The sequence below is a fragment of the Numenius arquata genome, chromosome 10, assembly GCF_964106895.1.
Source record: "Numenius arquata chromosome 10, bNumArq3.hap1.1, whole genome shotgun sequence".
NCBI classification, from domain to species: domain Eukaryota; kingdom Metazoa; phylum Chordata; class Aves; order Charadriiformes; family Scolopacidae; genus Numenius; species Numenius arquata.
The window spans coordinates 34,300,013-34,317,334 of NC_133585.1; the positions used below are offsets into that span (position 1 = coordinate 34,300,013).

Here is a 17,322-nt window from a genome sequence, read left to right on the forward strand (position 1 = left end):
GCTAGCAGATCTCGAGTGTCTGTCTTCTAATGACGGTGTTCCGGTACTGAAGGTGGATGCAGCTGCACTGGGATCTTAACTTCCTTGGCACTGAGTGTGACACGGACTTGTCTGAGGTGTACACTAACAAGGGGGCAACCAGACAGTGTTTCTCCAGTTCGGAACCTATGCGTTTTCAGTGGTTTCTTTCTGCTAGGTTTGGAAACGTTCTAGTCCAAATACACTTAGTATATTTAGTATTTGCATTATATTATTTCTAATGTATTTGTTTTCTAGCATTTAAATTCTTTCAAGTAGAAGTCTTCTAAACTTTCATTTCCTTAGGGTGGGTTCCTGGAACTCCTCTTGGTTTTCACCTCTTATCTGGGGATCAAAAATAGCCACCATTTTGTTGCACTAGATCCAAGAAATAAATATTTCTGCTCACAGAAATAAATTGAGGTATCCTAGCCAAGCCCAGGTAGCAATATCATCTCTTAAGTGGGCAGCCAGACAAATGAAGGCTAGAATGCTTACAGCAGCCATGCTGATTTCTGCAAGAATTCCTTCTAGAATATAGCAGAAATCCACATTCACACAGTGGGAAACCATGTGCTTTCAAAGATGTGTCTGGAATAATCTTGCCAGTGTGTATGAATTTAGAGATAAGATCTTGGCAGGCAGTTGAGTAAAAGTACATTATATCCCTTACTATTTGTTTTTGTTTCCTGAACCTATCTTTAAAATATAAAGGAAGTTAAGAGAACGTAGTAAAATGAAAAGTTGAGGTTGTGGAAAACCTCAACTAAACTCAGGAGGGAAGGAAATCTGGAGGTAAGAGTGCAACTCCACCTTTTTTCTGACCTGTACCATAGCTGTGCCCAGACAATCCAAACATATTATGATTCTGTGATAAAAACTGTTGTTTACCACAATCAAGCTGTGACTTGTTGAGGTAAAATGACTTTCTTAATAGAGTTTACTTATACATATATTAAATAATGCTTGCTTGATTAAGAGGAATAGTTGTAGTATTTTAATTGCAGGTCTTTAACTGGCAAGAATTTCATCATGTTTCCTCACAGAGGTAGTCATTACCAAACTGGCTCAGAGGGCAGAAGATTAAACACCTAAGCATTACACAGGGTGTTGAAAATCCAGAGCTTTATGTAAATGCTATTTTCATGCTATTATCATTAATGCTATTTTCCACGGGGTTGAGTCTCTTGTACTGTCTACCAGCCTTTGTGAAAAACATTTGAGTTTTCCAACTTTTGTGACTTGAGTTACGTAATTGTGAATTACTCTTAAGGCTGATGTTATCAGGCAGAGATGCTTCAGCACCACACAGTTACGTGAAATAACAATGTTTCTCAAGTCCAAAGTACTTCTTGTGTCACATTGCAACCCCAGAGAGGGTGGCCCAGCCAGGTTTACATTCCTAGACCCAGTTACACATTTGTGAGTGGCTCTTCAGTACCATCTGGTGAGACAAGTCAGTTTTGCTTGGGAACACATTCACAAGATGAGAGGAACAGAAGGGCTAAATTCAGCCCAAGTCTTTGTCTTCTCTGCAGATGTGTCATCCTACTGAGATGCATCCACTCTCTTCTTGAAAATCATAAAAGGTTTTTCTCCTCACATAACTGAGCAAACTCACTCCTGGGCATGAGCTGTACTTAACATGATATACTGAAGCCATCTACGGGCTGCCACTGCTACATTTCACAGCACAAGGAGTAATTCTAGTGGATCAGCCTACTGTTAGTGATCATCCCTTTCTCTGACAGGAAAACACGGAAGGGTATATTTACCCTCAGCACACCAAGCAGTCCCTTGAGCTACCTCCAAAGGTTTCCCTCCAAGACTGGCTGCTGTGTCACCTCAGGGGCACGCCTGCCTTCGCTCAAGCGGTCAGCAAAACCACCTCCGCCCCACGGCTCCGGACAGACGCGCCGCTTGACTCGGCAGCCGCCGAAAGGGCGCTGCACAACGGGGCTGCACCACCGCCGGCCTTCGACCCTTTTCCCAGCGGCGGAATAACGGGTCTTAACGCCCCAGGGAGGCTGCCAGCCCTCTCGCCACCACACCGCCTCCTCCCCGCGCTCTATTTACTGCGGCGGACGGCGGTGCCCGCTCATTCCCGTGAGGCGGAGGCTGAGGCAGTTCCCTCCCCCCTCCCTTCTCTCCCCTCACGCTCCCGCCAACGCCACCTGCACGCGCGCGGCGGGGGGGGGGGGGGGGGCGCGCAGGCGCGCTGGCGGCGGCGGTGCCTCTCGCGAGCAGCTGTGCCCGTTGGGATGGCGGGGCGTGTCCGCACCCCATTCGCCGGGGGCGGTGCCGCTTCGCCTGGTGGCCAATGGGAAGCGGGCGAGGGGCGGGGCGCGGCGGCGGGCCCTGGGCGCGAGCTGGGCGGAGCCGTTGGGCGGGCAGGCGTCGGCCTGGCAGTGATGGCGGACGATGGGGACGGGAGGCTGAGGACTGAAGGGAACGGCGGCGGGCGAGGGGGTGGGGGCGCGGGGGAGTCGCTGTTGGGCGGCGGGATGCTGCTGATCGTGGGGCTGCTAGCGCTGGGGCTGCTGGCGGCCTACCGGCTGTACCTGCGCTGGGGGACGCGGAGCGGGCCGGGAGGCGCGGCCCGGCAGAGCCAGGCCGCCGCTCTGCCGCGGATGAAGCGGCGGGATTTCTCCCTGGAGCAGCTGCGCGAGTTCGACGGGACCCGCAACCCTCGCATCCTCCTGGCTGTCAACGGCAAAGTCTTCGACGTGACCAAAGGCAGCAAGTTCTACGGGCCCGGTGAGACGCCGGGGCCGGGGAGGGGTCCCGAGGCCGCCCTCCCGGCGGCGCTGGCGGGAGGCGGGGGCGGCGCTGGGGAGAGACGGCAGGGATCAGCCGCGGCGGGCGTGCCCTGCCGCCGGGGGCTCCGTGCTTGAGGGCGCCCGGGTGTCAGCCCCACCGGGGCGGGGAGGGGGGTTTCGGGAGGCCTCGCTGCCTTTCAGCGCCCATCGCCTCACTCGGGCCCCTGGGTTTATCTCGGGCGACCAGCGCCCGTGCTCGCTGTCCCCACGCTTGATAGAGCTGCAGGCTGCCCGTGGTGGATGTCAGATGGGAGACAACCCTGCAAACCGCGACCCCTCACTAGGCCGGGCCCTAACGGTGGTTTTAAATAGGTGGTGCAAGACGGGTCTGGGTTGTGCTCAGGCTTCCAGTTTCCCAGTTGCCTAGATTTGGATGTGCGATGTTTAATTTTATTTATTTATTTTTTCTTCTGTCTTTTCTAGTAGGTTTCCCAAGTGCAACTGAGCAATACTTCCTTCATTCTAGCTCTGGCAGTTCAGGAAAGAAAAAAACAGCTAGTTACTTATTTAGGTGCAAATGCCACGCTGAGAATGAATTTTAATCGGGATAGGGGCAAGCAGGGACAGCTTGGGGACTGATATGTTGCTACCGTTGAGAAGAGTGCAGAAATCAACCCAATCTCTTAAATAGAAAGACATTCAATACAGTTATTTGGAGAGGAAATGTATATTTTAAAGGTTCAGAAAAGTATGCTTCAAAGGCAATGTTGTCTTTCCATATTCACATTGTAGGTTGTGAAACTGCAGCATATTTTCTTGTAATAAACTGTGTTCTTAATAGTGAGGTGGATAAGCTTACTAGTGAGCACTGTGTTCACATCTGATGCCAAAGGAAATGAGGGTTATGACTGCTGATAATTTTCTTCCTTAAACAATGGTGGTTTGGAAAATTTGATCTAATCAAATTACGCAGGAGTTTTCATAGTAGGTATGGCAAGTGGTTTTGTATGAGGGTTGGAGGAGAGAGGGGATACTTCCCCCCAAGAAATAGTTCAAGTTCAGTAATTATTATTATTATTTAATAATCTTAGGTTACAAAAAGAAAAATACGAACTGGCATGTTACAAGTCTTTGATTCTTACCAGGGAAGTGACAAGCAGTTGTACTGTTGAACTGGGCTAGTGTTTTGTAAATCTTCTTACCCTCAAAGTTTGTGATGCCAGTTGCAGAAATTGAAACTGCCATAATTGAATCAAAATGTTTTTCTGACTAGGTACTGTAAAGGTTAACAATGCAATCTAAACTACCTTGCCGTTCCTTCTTTTGTTTATTGACCAGTAAAGCTGAGAAAATGCAGTCTGCTGTGCTGCAGCTTTGATGGCACTTAATCAGGCCAGTTCTTTTGTCTTTCTCACTTCAGGGGTTTTTAAACTGAGACCTATGGGCTGATAGAAAATGCAGGTAGTACGTATGCTAGATGAAACTTAAAACACCAGTAAGCTGATGGATTGCTTCATAAATTACTCCATGAAATAACACTGAACCATAATTTAAACATTCACTGTAACTCTTTTGTGTATCAAACATAAATTAAATTTTAGACTCTCTGCTGTAGATACCATCACTGGTTCATATCTTCAACCTCTGGAGGTCTGTTATTGTGAGGAAGCTAAAGCTTGAGGTTCTAGGACATCAGTCTGCTTTTTTGATAACTGGCAGCAGCTGGTTTCCCTAAAGCAGTGCTTCCAGCTCTTCCAGCTTTTTGTGAAGAGAAAAAAATGCTTTTTTAAATTTTTTTTTCCCTTGTGGTGAAAGATTGCCTTTTTATAACAGAACTGACGTCATCTTTGCCTGTCACATCTCTATTACTTTGGGACCATGCACATTAGGGTAGTGATGCTCAACAGGTGCATCATCAGCTGTGTGCTTTCAGTCAAATATGTTGATTTTTAAATCGCACTGATGTGGCTTCCCTGTGCAGATGCATGTTGGGGAATGTTTTCTTGCAATGGTTTTGTGGCTGAAAAGAAAAAAAACCTAGTAGGTGGTTTATGGGCCTTAACAGATCTGAGAAGAGTTAGGTGGAAAAGTCTTGTACAGCTGGTTGAGACCTTTTCAGAAAGACTTCAGTCAGAGCAGCCAGATGTCCATAGCAGTGCTCTTGGTAATTTTATGCCTAGTAGCTGGAGTATAGCAAGAGAAGCGCAAAGCATACTGGCAAAGCCATGGCCAAATTTTAACAGAGGAAACAGTTGAGGGCACTGGCTTTGCTGACGTTGCAGGCTTGGACTGTGAGCCTTTTGTGCTTTTTTGAGGTACTGATGTGAAATAGTCCTTCAGCTTTGAAGGTGGCAAAAAGCATTGGTTGAGGGCTCACTATCAAGTCTTAAGTATGTCTTAACTGCTGGGTTAACATTGAATAACGTGTCTGTCTCGGAAGGCTTCCGATGTCTTGAAATTAAGGTCTGTTCTTTTTTTTTTTTCTTCAGTGAGGCTTGGATGCAAAAATACTCCTTATTTTTCTACTTACAGCAGAAGGCTAAAAATGCACAGAATTGTCATCTAGTCTAGATTTTTGTCCAGCAGTTGAGATTTCATTAAAATTCTCACCAAGCTTCTGATTTTATTAGAAGCTCTCCTGGTTTTAAGTTTTCATCCACTGAATCCTGTTATACTTTGGTCTCTTTCGTTGAAGAGCCCTTTATGTACATACAGTTAAGATATTTTAAAAAATTGATAGACTGTTGAAGTCATCCTTTCAAACAGCCATGAATGAAAACTTCAGTTTCTTGAATGTTTAATGGAAATGTTTTCCAATTTTGGGGGGGTTTTCTTATGTTACCTTCTTTAAGCTTCTACAATTTATCTTTGTTATCTTTAACGCATTTTAGCTAAGATCAAGAAAAGGTTATATCACACATTTAACTGTCTGGGCCTCCAAAAATCACTTCGCTTACATTGAACTGTTTATTTAAAACTTTATGTGCCAAGTTCTTTCCAAAATGCTGCTTCCTGGGACAGTCCTCTGTCCTGCAAGTATACCCTTTGTTTCAGCACTTCACTTTTAGTTCTATTAAATACAACCTCTGCTTGTGCCCAAATGAGTAAGTGTCCTAGAATGCTTGCTTGGTTATCAATTTAAATTAATTACCTTTTCCTTTATTGCCTGCAAACTCTAAAAGAAAGAAAGTAAACAATTAGAGGCCTGCTATTAAAAATATCATGTAACCAGAATTTTGCAGAAGCTGTTTTGGGGAGATTTCCCCATCTGTAATCACATCTCATGACATAGAGTCTAATGACAAATACCTTTACTGTCTGCTGTGTTGGTTTTATTCCTTATAATGAGAAAACAGTTTTTACTGTTTCATTTATTGCAACATTTAGTTTTGTGTTTGTGTGTATCAAGATTCCTGGTAGTATATTGTCAATAGAAGGGCATAGTAAGAATTAAAGTAATGTTGACATATCTCAATATTTGGCTTTTAAATACGCATGCCAAGATAATGCTGTAAACAGGTTTTGATTAACTTATCAAATACTTCGTGCAGTTATGAAAAATATATGGCTTTGAGCATGACAAAGCAAGATTATATGCAGTCCAGTGTATACAACTGTTCCACGTCACTTCTTGGTTCTTAGTGTTTCATGATCTTAAAAGAAATCAATTTCCTGACTTCCCTTTGCTGCAATACATTGTCACTGTCATTCTCATCCCACTCTTGTCTTTCAAAGTGTCATGAAGACTTCTGCTTTCCGGTTTGCCAGGAGGAAGAGATTAGGTAGTAGTAGTTCCTTCCACAGAAAATTTCCATCATAGTTCATTTTTCATGAGGGAAAAATTACCTTTATTTCATGTTGCAAATCCAGTTAAGAACTGTGATTTCTGATGTTAAATACATTGAAAAATTCTGTAGTAAACAGCTGTCAATTTTCCCCATCATCTGTGTAAAAATAATCTGATGCTGTTAGACTTCCTTTGGAATCGAGTGCTGTAAACTCCATTGTGTCTCTATTTCAAAGATAGCACTGATCCTTTTCAATATATCCTTTACAAGGGTACGGTTAGAGTGAAGTGTTGGAGGAGGGATCCATCATGTATGTTGTGTCTGGAGAATTCTGTTAAGGGTGGCCTTATCTTAAGAACACAACAGGCCGAGGGCTTACAGATAAGTACAGAGGATAAGACTTGGGGGAAAGAAGTGCTTCCTGTAAGGTGTGTATCTTTGTGTTTTTGATGTTTGTCAGCTCTTTGGTGTCTGTGTAATGGAGGTGTCTCTCACACTGGGACTCAGCTTCGCAAAGAAACAGCATTTCTGGATAAAGAAGTTCCTACTAGAAGTAGTAAAACTAAAAAGGTGTATACATGCATATTGGCGGCAGATTGTTTCCATACTTCTGATTGAAGGGAGTAATGCCCTTGCCGCCAGGATGAAGGAGTTGCTCTAAACCCTCAGCCCATGTTCACAGGGAGCGGGGGCCAGTAAAGTGGTTTTGTGCAGGAAGATGCATCACTCTTTCCTCCTCTGCTTCTGCTTTGTATGTCTGTCAGCTGTCTTTGTCTTTTTTTTAATTTTCTTTTTTTAATAACCTGAATATATTCCTTAAAACTGTGTGTTTGATAAATATTCTGTGTAAACCTCTAGTTCCCATTTAAATTATTCAGGTTCCAGTCATCTGAGGTTTGAGGGGCCTGATCAAGCAGGTATGCTCAAAGCAAGATATATTAGGATGTGATAGTGGCATCATTGTTAATGACATATAAATCCTAAATCCAGTGCGTTGCAGGTCTCTTTCATTTAATCAAAAACCTGGCCAGCATTGCTTGCCTTATTATGAAATAAACTAGTGGACAGAGCACTTCTCACTAAAGCGAGATGTGGGATCTAGGTCTTCCTCAAGTATGGAGCTATCTTCCAGGAATCTCCTGGCTGCTGTACTGCAGGCTCTCCTAGCAGTGCTGGTTGTCTGCCCCTTTAGTTGAAATCAGGTCATTGATTCTTGCTTTTTTTTTTCAGAGTTAAAAAGGAAGCAAGCTAAAGAGAGAGTGAGGCCCTCTGGTCTTGTGCCTAAGAGGTCAGGTGTAGACCTCTCTTTCTAAGCACTTCTCATCTTAGCATGTAGACTTTGTGGATCACTCTCTTAAGAACACTTACTTTCCATGCAAGTTGCAACTTAAAATTGACCCACATCTTTCTTTTCATGTAAATCTGGAGCAGTAAAGTTAAAATTATGTCACCTTGAATTCCCAGTGATAAATGTTATTAGAAAGCTTCTGCATTCAAGCTGCATCTCAAAATGGCTTTGACCAATTTGTAGCTTTTTCATTCCCTCATAAATGATGCAACACTGAACAAACACATGTCAGGATTCAGATGGAAAATTTTAAACAGTAGAGATTTTGCTTTGATTTGGAGTGGAAGAGGTATACAAAGTGGCAGAATAGTGCAGCTGTCAATAATTTCATGGTCTGTCTCTCTCTGTTCCTTTAACTTACTTTAAAGGAGAGATTAGTCTTTATTTTTGTCTGCGGTTTAAGAAATGTTGTCCATGAATTTCTAAGCTTCAGACAAAACTAGGTTTTATTTGCAGTGGCTGCATGGAGGCCACGGATGCAAAGAACATCTGGTATGCTTTGCATGCTTTTTGACTACTTGAAGAAACCAAAGCTGGTTTAAAACTGAACCTTGTTAATCTGTGTGACCTCTTCAAAGAACCTGCATGGGCCTTGTGGGAATGATTACAACTCTTAGATTACAAATCACTTCATTAGATATAAAGTCCGCATGTGGCTATCTGTGGTGTGGTCCCTGTGCCGACAGTTGGAGCAATCCAAAGTTCAGTGCACAGTGTTCACCTTTGTTACTAGTCTTGGAGCAATAGTTTGGGATGTTCTGCAAAGCTAGTAGAGAACTGAAATGCTCAGGTAGCCTCTTAGGTAAACCAAGAATATCTACTCAGAAGTTGAACACCAGCGTAGGTTTTGCTGGGGGAACTGTTGGCCAAACCAGTTGACAATTGAAACACGTGGTTCCAAGATCAGTTTAGCCTGTTTTGGAGCAAGTGACTAGAAGCAGCACTTCCAAATAAAACTTCAGCTTGGAAAGCTTCCTATCTCAAATTTTTAAGTACAGTGGTTTAATGTTGGATTTATTTTTCCTCGCCTGCTGTTGTTTTAGGGTGTCTGCAAAGAGAAATTAAATCTTCATTTGAGAACCAAAACAGGGCTAGGAGATGCAGAAATCCTGAATGCAGGAATTGGAAAAGTATTTTTACTGGCTGAAGGAACTTTGATTTTGCCAGTTCTCAAGCCACCCAGTTCACTTGGGAATAAAGATGAATGTCAGGCTGGAACAAGATGTCAAATTCATCAAGGCAGACAGATTTCTAACTGGATTCTGAAAGAAAGAGGATCTGCAGGTGGTAGGTAGCAACATTTTGCATGCGTTCTAGCTTAGAGAAGGGCATACTTTATACAAGGTAGACTTGTAAGGTAAATGTGGAATTTATACAGGGGAAAAAGGCAGTGTATAAATGCGGTGGTATAGATGTGGAGATAAGAAGGCAAATACATAGTCTTGGTAGCAGTTTGGTCTCAGCACTAAAATAAACACAGGCTCTGAAACTAAGTGCTTTAATATGTGAAAGCAAAGCTGGGAAGAAAAGCATTCTTCAAGGAGCAAAGTTTTCCTTCATGTAAGGCTCATAGCTACATGTCGCAAAGTAGCATGTAGCAGACGTGTTCTAAAGGCTTTTGACGCTTCACTGACTTTCCTTTTGTTCTTGCAAGATGCCAAATTGGAGTGGGAGGAGAATTTGTTAAAGAACTGTTTGACTGTGAAAGAGCTAATTTGGGGATACAGCAGAAGAAAACCACAGAAATTTTGTGATATGGTCTTGAAAAATCAGTTTGGTATACATACTTATGCTAATAGCATCTATTTCTGCAGTCTCTTCTGTATGTATATCATGTCACGGTGCGATCAATTATTTAGAAGAGGAGCCAGTCTAAATAGGTAGGCAGACAAAAGGAAAGAAAAGAAGGACTACGGGTAGGGCTTCCAGAGTAAATTGCATCGGGTCATGAAAGAACTCCGTGGGAGGATGTCTAGGGTTGCACTAATGTCTCTACCTCAGAATCGTGTTCTTGAAGCACATTTTTTTCCCCAGGGTTCTCTATGTTGGCACCTTTCTGGATGCTTCTCCAAGCATAACAGAATCTGATATGCAAAATACCTTTTTAAGACTGTTGTGCCAGTATTTATATAAAAGTGAATAATACGCTAGGGCTTATAACAAAATCCCAGACCTGTATATTCTATATTAATATAAAATACCGTATAAAAGAATCTGAATGGAAGCTTTAAATCTTGAAATAGATTGCTTATACTGAGATTTCTGAACTTCTTTAGCAGCCCTGCAATTAAGGTGAAGCCAGGCTTGCACTTTTTTTTTTTTAAATAATCATAATTCAATATTTGCTGTTTAGTAAAGGATTAAAGAATACGACACGTTTCTAAGTTACATTTGCAGAGCTGGAATTTGAGATGCTGTCTGCTGAGTCTAAAGACTGGTTTTTACTAGTTAGCATTCTTTTGAGTGCTTGGACCTGGCTTGATTGGCTTCTCTGTGGCTCCTGAATACTTCTGTAGTAGTAAACATGCTGGAACGTTAATGTTTAAATTCAATTTTAGAAAAGAAAAAAAATATTGGTATAATAGCATCTGACATTACAATGTATTTAGAGCAATTTTGCATCCATTATTCTTAATGCAAACTGTTATGTTCTCAAAGCATTCATGCTTTCAACTAAGTATGTTATTGAAATGTAAGGGTGTTCAGGGCTTGATACTGATAAATATAGGTAATTTCCTTTTTAATTGAAATAATTGGAATCCAGCTCGTGGACCAAGAGGTAGCATCTCAGCAGGTGCTGTAAAACTCCATAAACCACTAAGGGCAGGGTAGAAGGGAAGGGGAACAGTGTGCTTTTCTAGCTCCAGTTGACCAGAATTTGGAAAATGCATTATGCAAATAACTAGTAGGGTTTATGGAAATATTTGTTTTAAACACTTCAGAGAAAGGAAAAACTGGGGACAAAATGCTGTTGGTGGGGAGGTTAAATAGCAATTTATAATTGCTCTTAAGGATTTACTGATTGTGTGTGGTCTTTGTAAGAGCTGTTTATAGCTCCCGTGTTCTTCATTCAGAACATCAAAAACTAGATCACTTGAATGACAGCTGTTTTGGAGGGAAGCAAGACTTTTTGTTTAAAGAAGCTCTATGTTATTTTGCAAATTACGGCCTCGTACGCGGCTCCATGGGAAGTGACTGAGCATGCAAAATGCGTAGATTAAATATCTTGGAATGGGATTGATTTCAGTCTCTGAATCTTGTTTTTCAAATAAACATCTAATTCAGGATACAAATAGGAAAAATAGAGTTCACAACTCCTCTTGACTTTGTTTCTCTTAAGTAGCATGAATGTAGTCTCTGATCCCAGAGCGATCCTTATCGTGAATGCCAGTCCTGGAGCTAAAAATCTGAAACGATGAGCATAAATATGCTATTAATGATTATGGTTGTCTCTTACGGCCAGATTTGTGCAGCGCAAGCTTCCAGTTGATAGTTCTTTCTCTGATGTGTACTTCTTGCGAAATTTTGCTTCTAAATCAGTTGGTTTATTTCCAGAGAGACAGGGAAATTGTCTTTGGCACACAAGACACCCTTCTGTTCTCAGGTTTGACTGTAAGCAGCTTACAATGCCAAGCACTCTGGGGTGGAGAGACGACACCAGTTCTGGTGAGGACGTAGTTTCTTCTAATCCATATGGTGCTCAGGTTCCCTGCCTCAGGAGTTCTTCCTGCTGCATTCAGCCTCTGTCTCAACCCTGAAGTCAATGCCCGGCAGGAGCAGATAGGTGTGGTGGCTGGAGCAAGCGGCCTGGGAGGAAACCAGCCTCTCGGATGATTTCCTGTGGCTCGTCCTGGTGCAGAAGAGGTCTGAGGTGCTACAGCAGGCAATAGAGGGGGTGAAGGACAGTGTGTTGCCACTTGCTTGTGTTCATTCTTGCCCATGGGTGCTGCCTTTTCTTCAGGCTGACAGCCACTGTCATCTTCCGAGAGGTAAGCCAGAGAAGGGTTCTGGCCTATTTATCTTCAAGTTACGGCCACTTTATAATGCCTCGGGCGTTTCCCTGTTGCTTAGCTGCTGCAGTTAATGCAGAAAAATTTAAAGTGTTTGTTTGGTTTTTTTGTTTGTTTTGGGTGTTTTTTTGTTGTTGTTTTTTAACTGAGCTGAATTAAGGTAATTGGGTTTTGGTCAAAAAAAATCCAAGATAACAGTATGGTTGAAGTTCCCTGGATTAATTAAAATTTGGGCAAGCCAGTTACCAGCCTTGCCCTGGAAGTTGTTGGTTTGCAAATCATCCAGTTCTCTTTGTAATAATATTTATTTGACAGTCATTGCTCAAAATTTTATTAGCGTATTTGTGCTGCTTGGCATCAGTCAAAAAGCACAAAACAAGTAGTTGCTTTACATTCTTAACATGAAGATTTGTGCGGTTTTCAAGAACAATACAGGATAGGTGTATGGGTGATCTGCTGCCCAAAATTAATGAGGTTATTTCCACAGAAATAAGAAATGTGTCAAAAGACACACAGTCTGTCACATGTGGACAGTTGTGGTGGTTCTGTAAGTGAAGTGGAACTGTTAATTAGGACTCTTAAGTTCTGTTTTTCGATAAAATTCATTGGATTTCTAATTAAGATGTGTGTACAGTTTGCTTCTGTTTGTGCCTGACTTGTAAATATTCTATGTTTTGCTTAATAGAAGTGCGTTTCTTTTGAATTCCAGCTTCCAGTCCCTTTGGAATTTACATCAACTGACTTGCATCAAATGGCAGGGATTTTTCCAGATATCCCTTCAAAGCTATTTTCCTGCTTCTGCTTCTCTCAGCAGACTTTATCTCCTAGTGTCGCTTAAGATTTAATTGCAGTGCTGTTGAATGGTGAACAGCTGTGGCGTTGAAACTACTGCTGTTCCCGTCACTGCAGGAGTTTAATGTATGGCTTCAGCATATATAAAGAACTGAGGTTGGTCACCATGAACAAAGACTTGAAGGTATCGCTTTTGTCTTTTTGTTTTCAGAGGGTCCATATGGAATATTTGCTGGCAGAGATGCCTCCAGGGGACTAGCAACTTTCTGTCTAGATAAAGATGCACTCAGAGATGAATATGATGACCTATCGGACTTAAATGCTGTACAGATGGAAAGTGTAAGAGAGTGGGAAATGCAATTTAAAGGTAAATTCTCAAATTAGCAGCACATCTTTAGCTTAAGGAAATGCTTTTCACAAAAATGACTGATGTGGGCTCGGGGCAGCTTTTAAAGAGATGTTGACAGTAGCATTAATAATACAATGTAACTTTCTTAGGAAAAGACCAGGATTTTCAGGCCTTTCTTCCATAGAGAGGATTCCACTATATCCCATTAGAGCTTTTTCAGCCTTTTAGTTTTATAAGAAAGCAGTTCACAGCTCTTCAGCGCAGAATTTTGCTCTGGAATCTCACTGTAGCTTAGCTGATGGAATTCCTGCTCACAGGTTGTGGGCTTCAGATGCCATGGAATCATGATTAGGACTAAGAGTTGTTTTGGCATGAAGGGTTGAACAAGTTTGTCTTGAAATAATTTCTCAAAAGTGCAGAAGTATGCCTCTGGAGGGAGGGGGAGACATTTTTCACATTAATTGAAATCAGAACAGGCTGAGGAAATTTGTGCTGGTTTTAATAGCAGCGTTTTCAGCCACTGTTTGATAAAGCTTGCCCGATTTGCTGCAGGAGAATTATAACACTCAGAGTAGAGAAAGTAGTGAGCAGCAGTGGTAGGAAGATTGTTTTAGGAGGCTGAGCTTGCTGAACTTCAGTGATTCAGGTTAAGGACCCGAGCGTGTAAGTGAATTTGCAGCAGTGCAGGCTAACTAGCAAATGCAGCTGTACTTGATTGTAATGGAATCGTAAATCTTTTTCAGAAAAATACGACTACGTAGGTAGACTCCTAAAACCAGGGGAAGAACCTTCAGAATACACAGATGAGGAAGATACCAAGGATCACACTAAACAGGAATGAACTTTGTAAACAACCAAAGTCAGGGGCCTTCGGAACTGCAACCTCTTATTCCCCATCACAGAATGTCCTGCATCTTTGGGTACAGTTCATCTGCTGCGAAAAACATTCAACAGGTTTTGTACAAGGAGAATAATAAACTCACAAATGAAGATTTGAATACTAGACATTATTTGTGCTGCCAGACTTCTTGTTGCAGTTTATTTGTAATGTCTGGTTAGGCTTCGTTAGTGAAGAGGGGCCAGGGATTTAAAGGCAAATACGCTATTCCTTTTTATCAGTAAGCTGAAGTCTTCAAATAGTATATATTACAAGCTCTCTAAAAGACGTGAGTCTTCAAGCTCAGTGGAAGGTTTGAATCTTGTTTCATATGTGTCTTCTCCTTCAGCATTAAAGAAAGACGTACTCATGTACATCGGTATCAGTAGGTTAGACTACTGAAACTGGTGTTAAAATGTGAATTTCCAATTTTGTTTTGTATGTGGGCGTTAGTAGCCCTGGCAGAATACTTCAGTTCTCTAAGAGAAGTCCATGTAGATTAGGATGGGGGTAAAATTCATCCTTTTCTCAAAAGGATTGGGTAAAACCGTTTCCTCTGCAACACCTATTATCTGAAGCCTGCCTCTCCCCCCTTTTCCCATCCTCTAAATCAAATCAAATATTAATTGTGCCTTATTTCGCTTACATAGACTTGAATTGTTTTAAGGGACAGCCCCAAAATTGTGGTTTCATAGTCACTACAAGCAGCATTGAGACTGAAGTTAGAATGTTCTGTTGACTGGAAAACCTTGATGTTATTCTGTGTATAGAATGTAAAAGAGGAATACTCAGTGTTACTGCCATATGTTAATACTACATATACTTAAATTAGCATTGTGATGGCCAAATGCATACTCCCATGCTTCTTTTTAAGTAATTACACAAAAAAGTCACCCTTCCTCCTCTTCCAGAAGCTGCCTAACTTTTGGGAGCGTAGCCTTCACACCCCCGTAGAGCGAAGGGGCCTGCGCGCGTGTGTATGTGTGTGTGTCTGTCTGAATGCAAGACTTGGGAGGGATTGTTTCTGCAGATATTGTAAATACGAGTTCCATTTTAATAAAGCATGTACAATACCAAACGTGCTGTCAGACTTTATGTAGAAGCTGTTAAGCAGAGCTGGAATACGGTGGAATACAAAGTAAGGGGAAGAAGTCTCGGACATGAAACATCCACCGCTGTTAATGCTGTTTCCTTGTCCTTGTGGTGTCATTTTTCCTTTCGAGTCTGAATTTGAAGAATCTTGAAGACTTACTCAGGTAAGCTGTATGCAAGAGAATAAATCTATGCCGGTGCATTTATGGGGGTGGGGGCGATGTAAATAAAGGAGAAACATTTTAGGAAGTAACGTACAGTAAAAGGAGTGGCACTAGTAGGACAAGGCGGCTGGAGATCTGGTCGTGGGTATCACTCTACATATTGTAGAAATTTCACTGTCTGTTCTGCTAAAGTAACGGTGACACCATTGAGTTCCTGAGTGGCAGCTTTGTGGCGTACATCTGTACCTCTGTTTGCAGACTTCACCTGCGATAAACCTACAGTAACAGATTTCTATATATACATTCTGTTGAACTGTAAACTGTGAAATTCCAGGAACTACTTCCTTTTTATTATTTGACTGAAAGAGATTTATATGGATGTAAATGAAACAAATAAATAAAAATCCTCCCTTGAATCGTGTAACTCGCATGTCCTAGAAGGCAGGTTGACTTCTCTTCCTTGCGTACCCAAGCTTGGAACAGAGTAGTTTTATCCCAGCAGAAGTAGCAGACCTGGAGCCGTTTCTCTGTAGAAGTTGGGTGACGCCTGTTTTTGTAGGGGTTGCACGGTCCCGTTAGGCGTGGGGCTGTTCAGCTACTGACTGTAATTCAGTAAAGCACCGGTTTCTGCTTAGGTCACATCCTTATCAGCTGCGCACTGGGGCCGTGTCCAGACTTTGGTTTGCACATTAGTTTTATAATAAGTATCTGCTAATCATCTTAACACCGCTGAAACGCTGGGCATGCCAGTGTAACCACACAGATACGTGGTTCGGGTGGAACAATGGCAGCTACCAAGGGATAAAGAAAAGCTTTCTTGCATAGGACAGGAGCTAGGAGTACATAAGCACCAGTTCTTTATCTGGTTGCTTTGCTACACAAGGGAATTTTTCTTAATCTCGCCATAAAAGGTTTTACATTACACTTCATTGACAGTGTAACTTTCACTTCTAGCTTTTGCGCCAGCTGTTAGACCTCATCATGGCACCAAGATGGGTGTAGCTGTGGAGCAGGAAAAGGCTTACCCAACTATGCGACAGGACAACCAGATTAATTTAATATTTTTTTTCCAGGCTTCCACATAAAAATACATACACTGTGTGTTACAGCTTCTGCTGGGCAAAGTCGGGCTGGGGGTTGTTAAGGCTTGCAGTGAGTTACTCTGCTCTTCGCTCCTTACAGCTATTTGTGTTGCTACATCTGGCACAGCTGTAGCATTAGTGGTGTATCTGCTTGTAGCTGTTCTATGTAGAAACCTCCTACTAGAGAAAGAAGGGTAGTTTTGCATATTCCGTGACTTCCTAACCTACGTCCAGCCTTGTCCTTTCCCTTGCTGTAAGAAATGCAGTGAAGCTTAATCACAGTGAAGTTACATCAAGTTTTAGGGCTTTTTTAAAAAAAATGTTTTAAAAGAACGAAGCTCAAAATTTTTACTTCTGTGATCTAGGGTGGGTTGGACAGCAAGCTGGGTGAAGGATGAGATTTGCTTTCAAGCAACAGTAACCGTGAAGAACGCAAACCTCTCATCCTACAGCAGCAGTTTGTTGCATAAACTTAATCCTGTATTTTGATGTCTAGTGGATCTAAATCAGCCTCGTTCATCCTACATACAAAGTCACTAGTGATTTAAAGCCCTAAAAAAAAAAAGTGCTTTAAAGCACACTGTAGCTTTCATTTTTATAAAAAATTGTCACATACAAAGAATAATTTAGAATAACATCAGATGCATCAAAACTTCAGTGTGATTAATATGCTAATTTGATGGAGGCGTTCATCCTTGTAACATTTGTGTCAGTCACTTGGTCAAAATTCACTATTAACTCCAATGACAGGCAGTTTGAATGTTAAATTTTGTTTAAGCAACGTACGGGATTGAAGGGAGTATTTCTCATCTTTAGAAACAAAATACATTTCCAGTTCAAGATACCACTTGTTTTCCTAGGCTAGACTTAGCGTTACTGGTTTGGGTAGTCATTTGTTTTGACGCTTCTGCCTCATTTATACACTGCTTCCCAAAAATGCTTGATTATGACAGGAAATCTAATTTTAAACCTCCTTGATGTTGTTACTTGATCTGAACATCTTGAATTTCCACTAAGGGGTTCTGAATTATCCTTTTATGTGC

At 41.9% G+C, this 17,322-nt stretch overlaps 1 protein-coding gene across 1 annotated transcript; it reads left to right on the plus strand.

Moving 5' to 3' along the window:
* The first annotated feature begins 2,408 nt into the window (after positions 1-2,408).
* On the plus strand, positions 2,409-15,611 carry PGRMC2 (progesterone receptor membrane component 2). Its single transcript, XM_074154962.1, has 3 exons — positions 2,409-2,775; positions 12,927-13,082; positions 13,808-15,611. The coding sequence occupies exons 1-3, from the start codon at positions 2,430-2,432 to the stop codon at positions 13,903-13,905; spliced, it is 600 nt and encodes a 199-aa protein (XP_074011063.1). The 5' UTR covers positions 2,409-2,429; the 3' UTR covers positions 13,906-15,611.
* The last annotated feature ends 1,711 nt before the right edge of the window (positions 15,612-17,322 follow it).

Coding starts and splice junctions, on each gene's coding strand:
- PGRMC2 (XM_074154962.1), top strand. CDS start 2,430: ATGGCGGACGATGGGGACGGGAGGCTGAGGACTGAAGGGAACGGCGGC. Junction 2,776..12,926: donor CAGCAAGTTCTACGGGCCCG/GTGAGACGCCGG, acceptor TTTTGTTTTCAG/AGGGTCCATATGGAATATTT. Junction 13,083..13,807: donor GTGGGAAATGCAATTTAAAG/GTAAATTCTCAA, acceptor AATCTTTTTCAG/AAAAATACGACTACGTAGGT.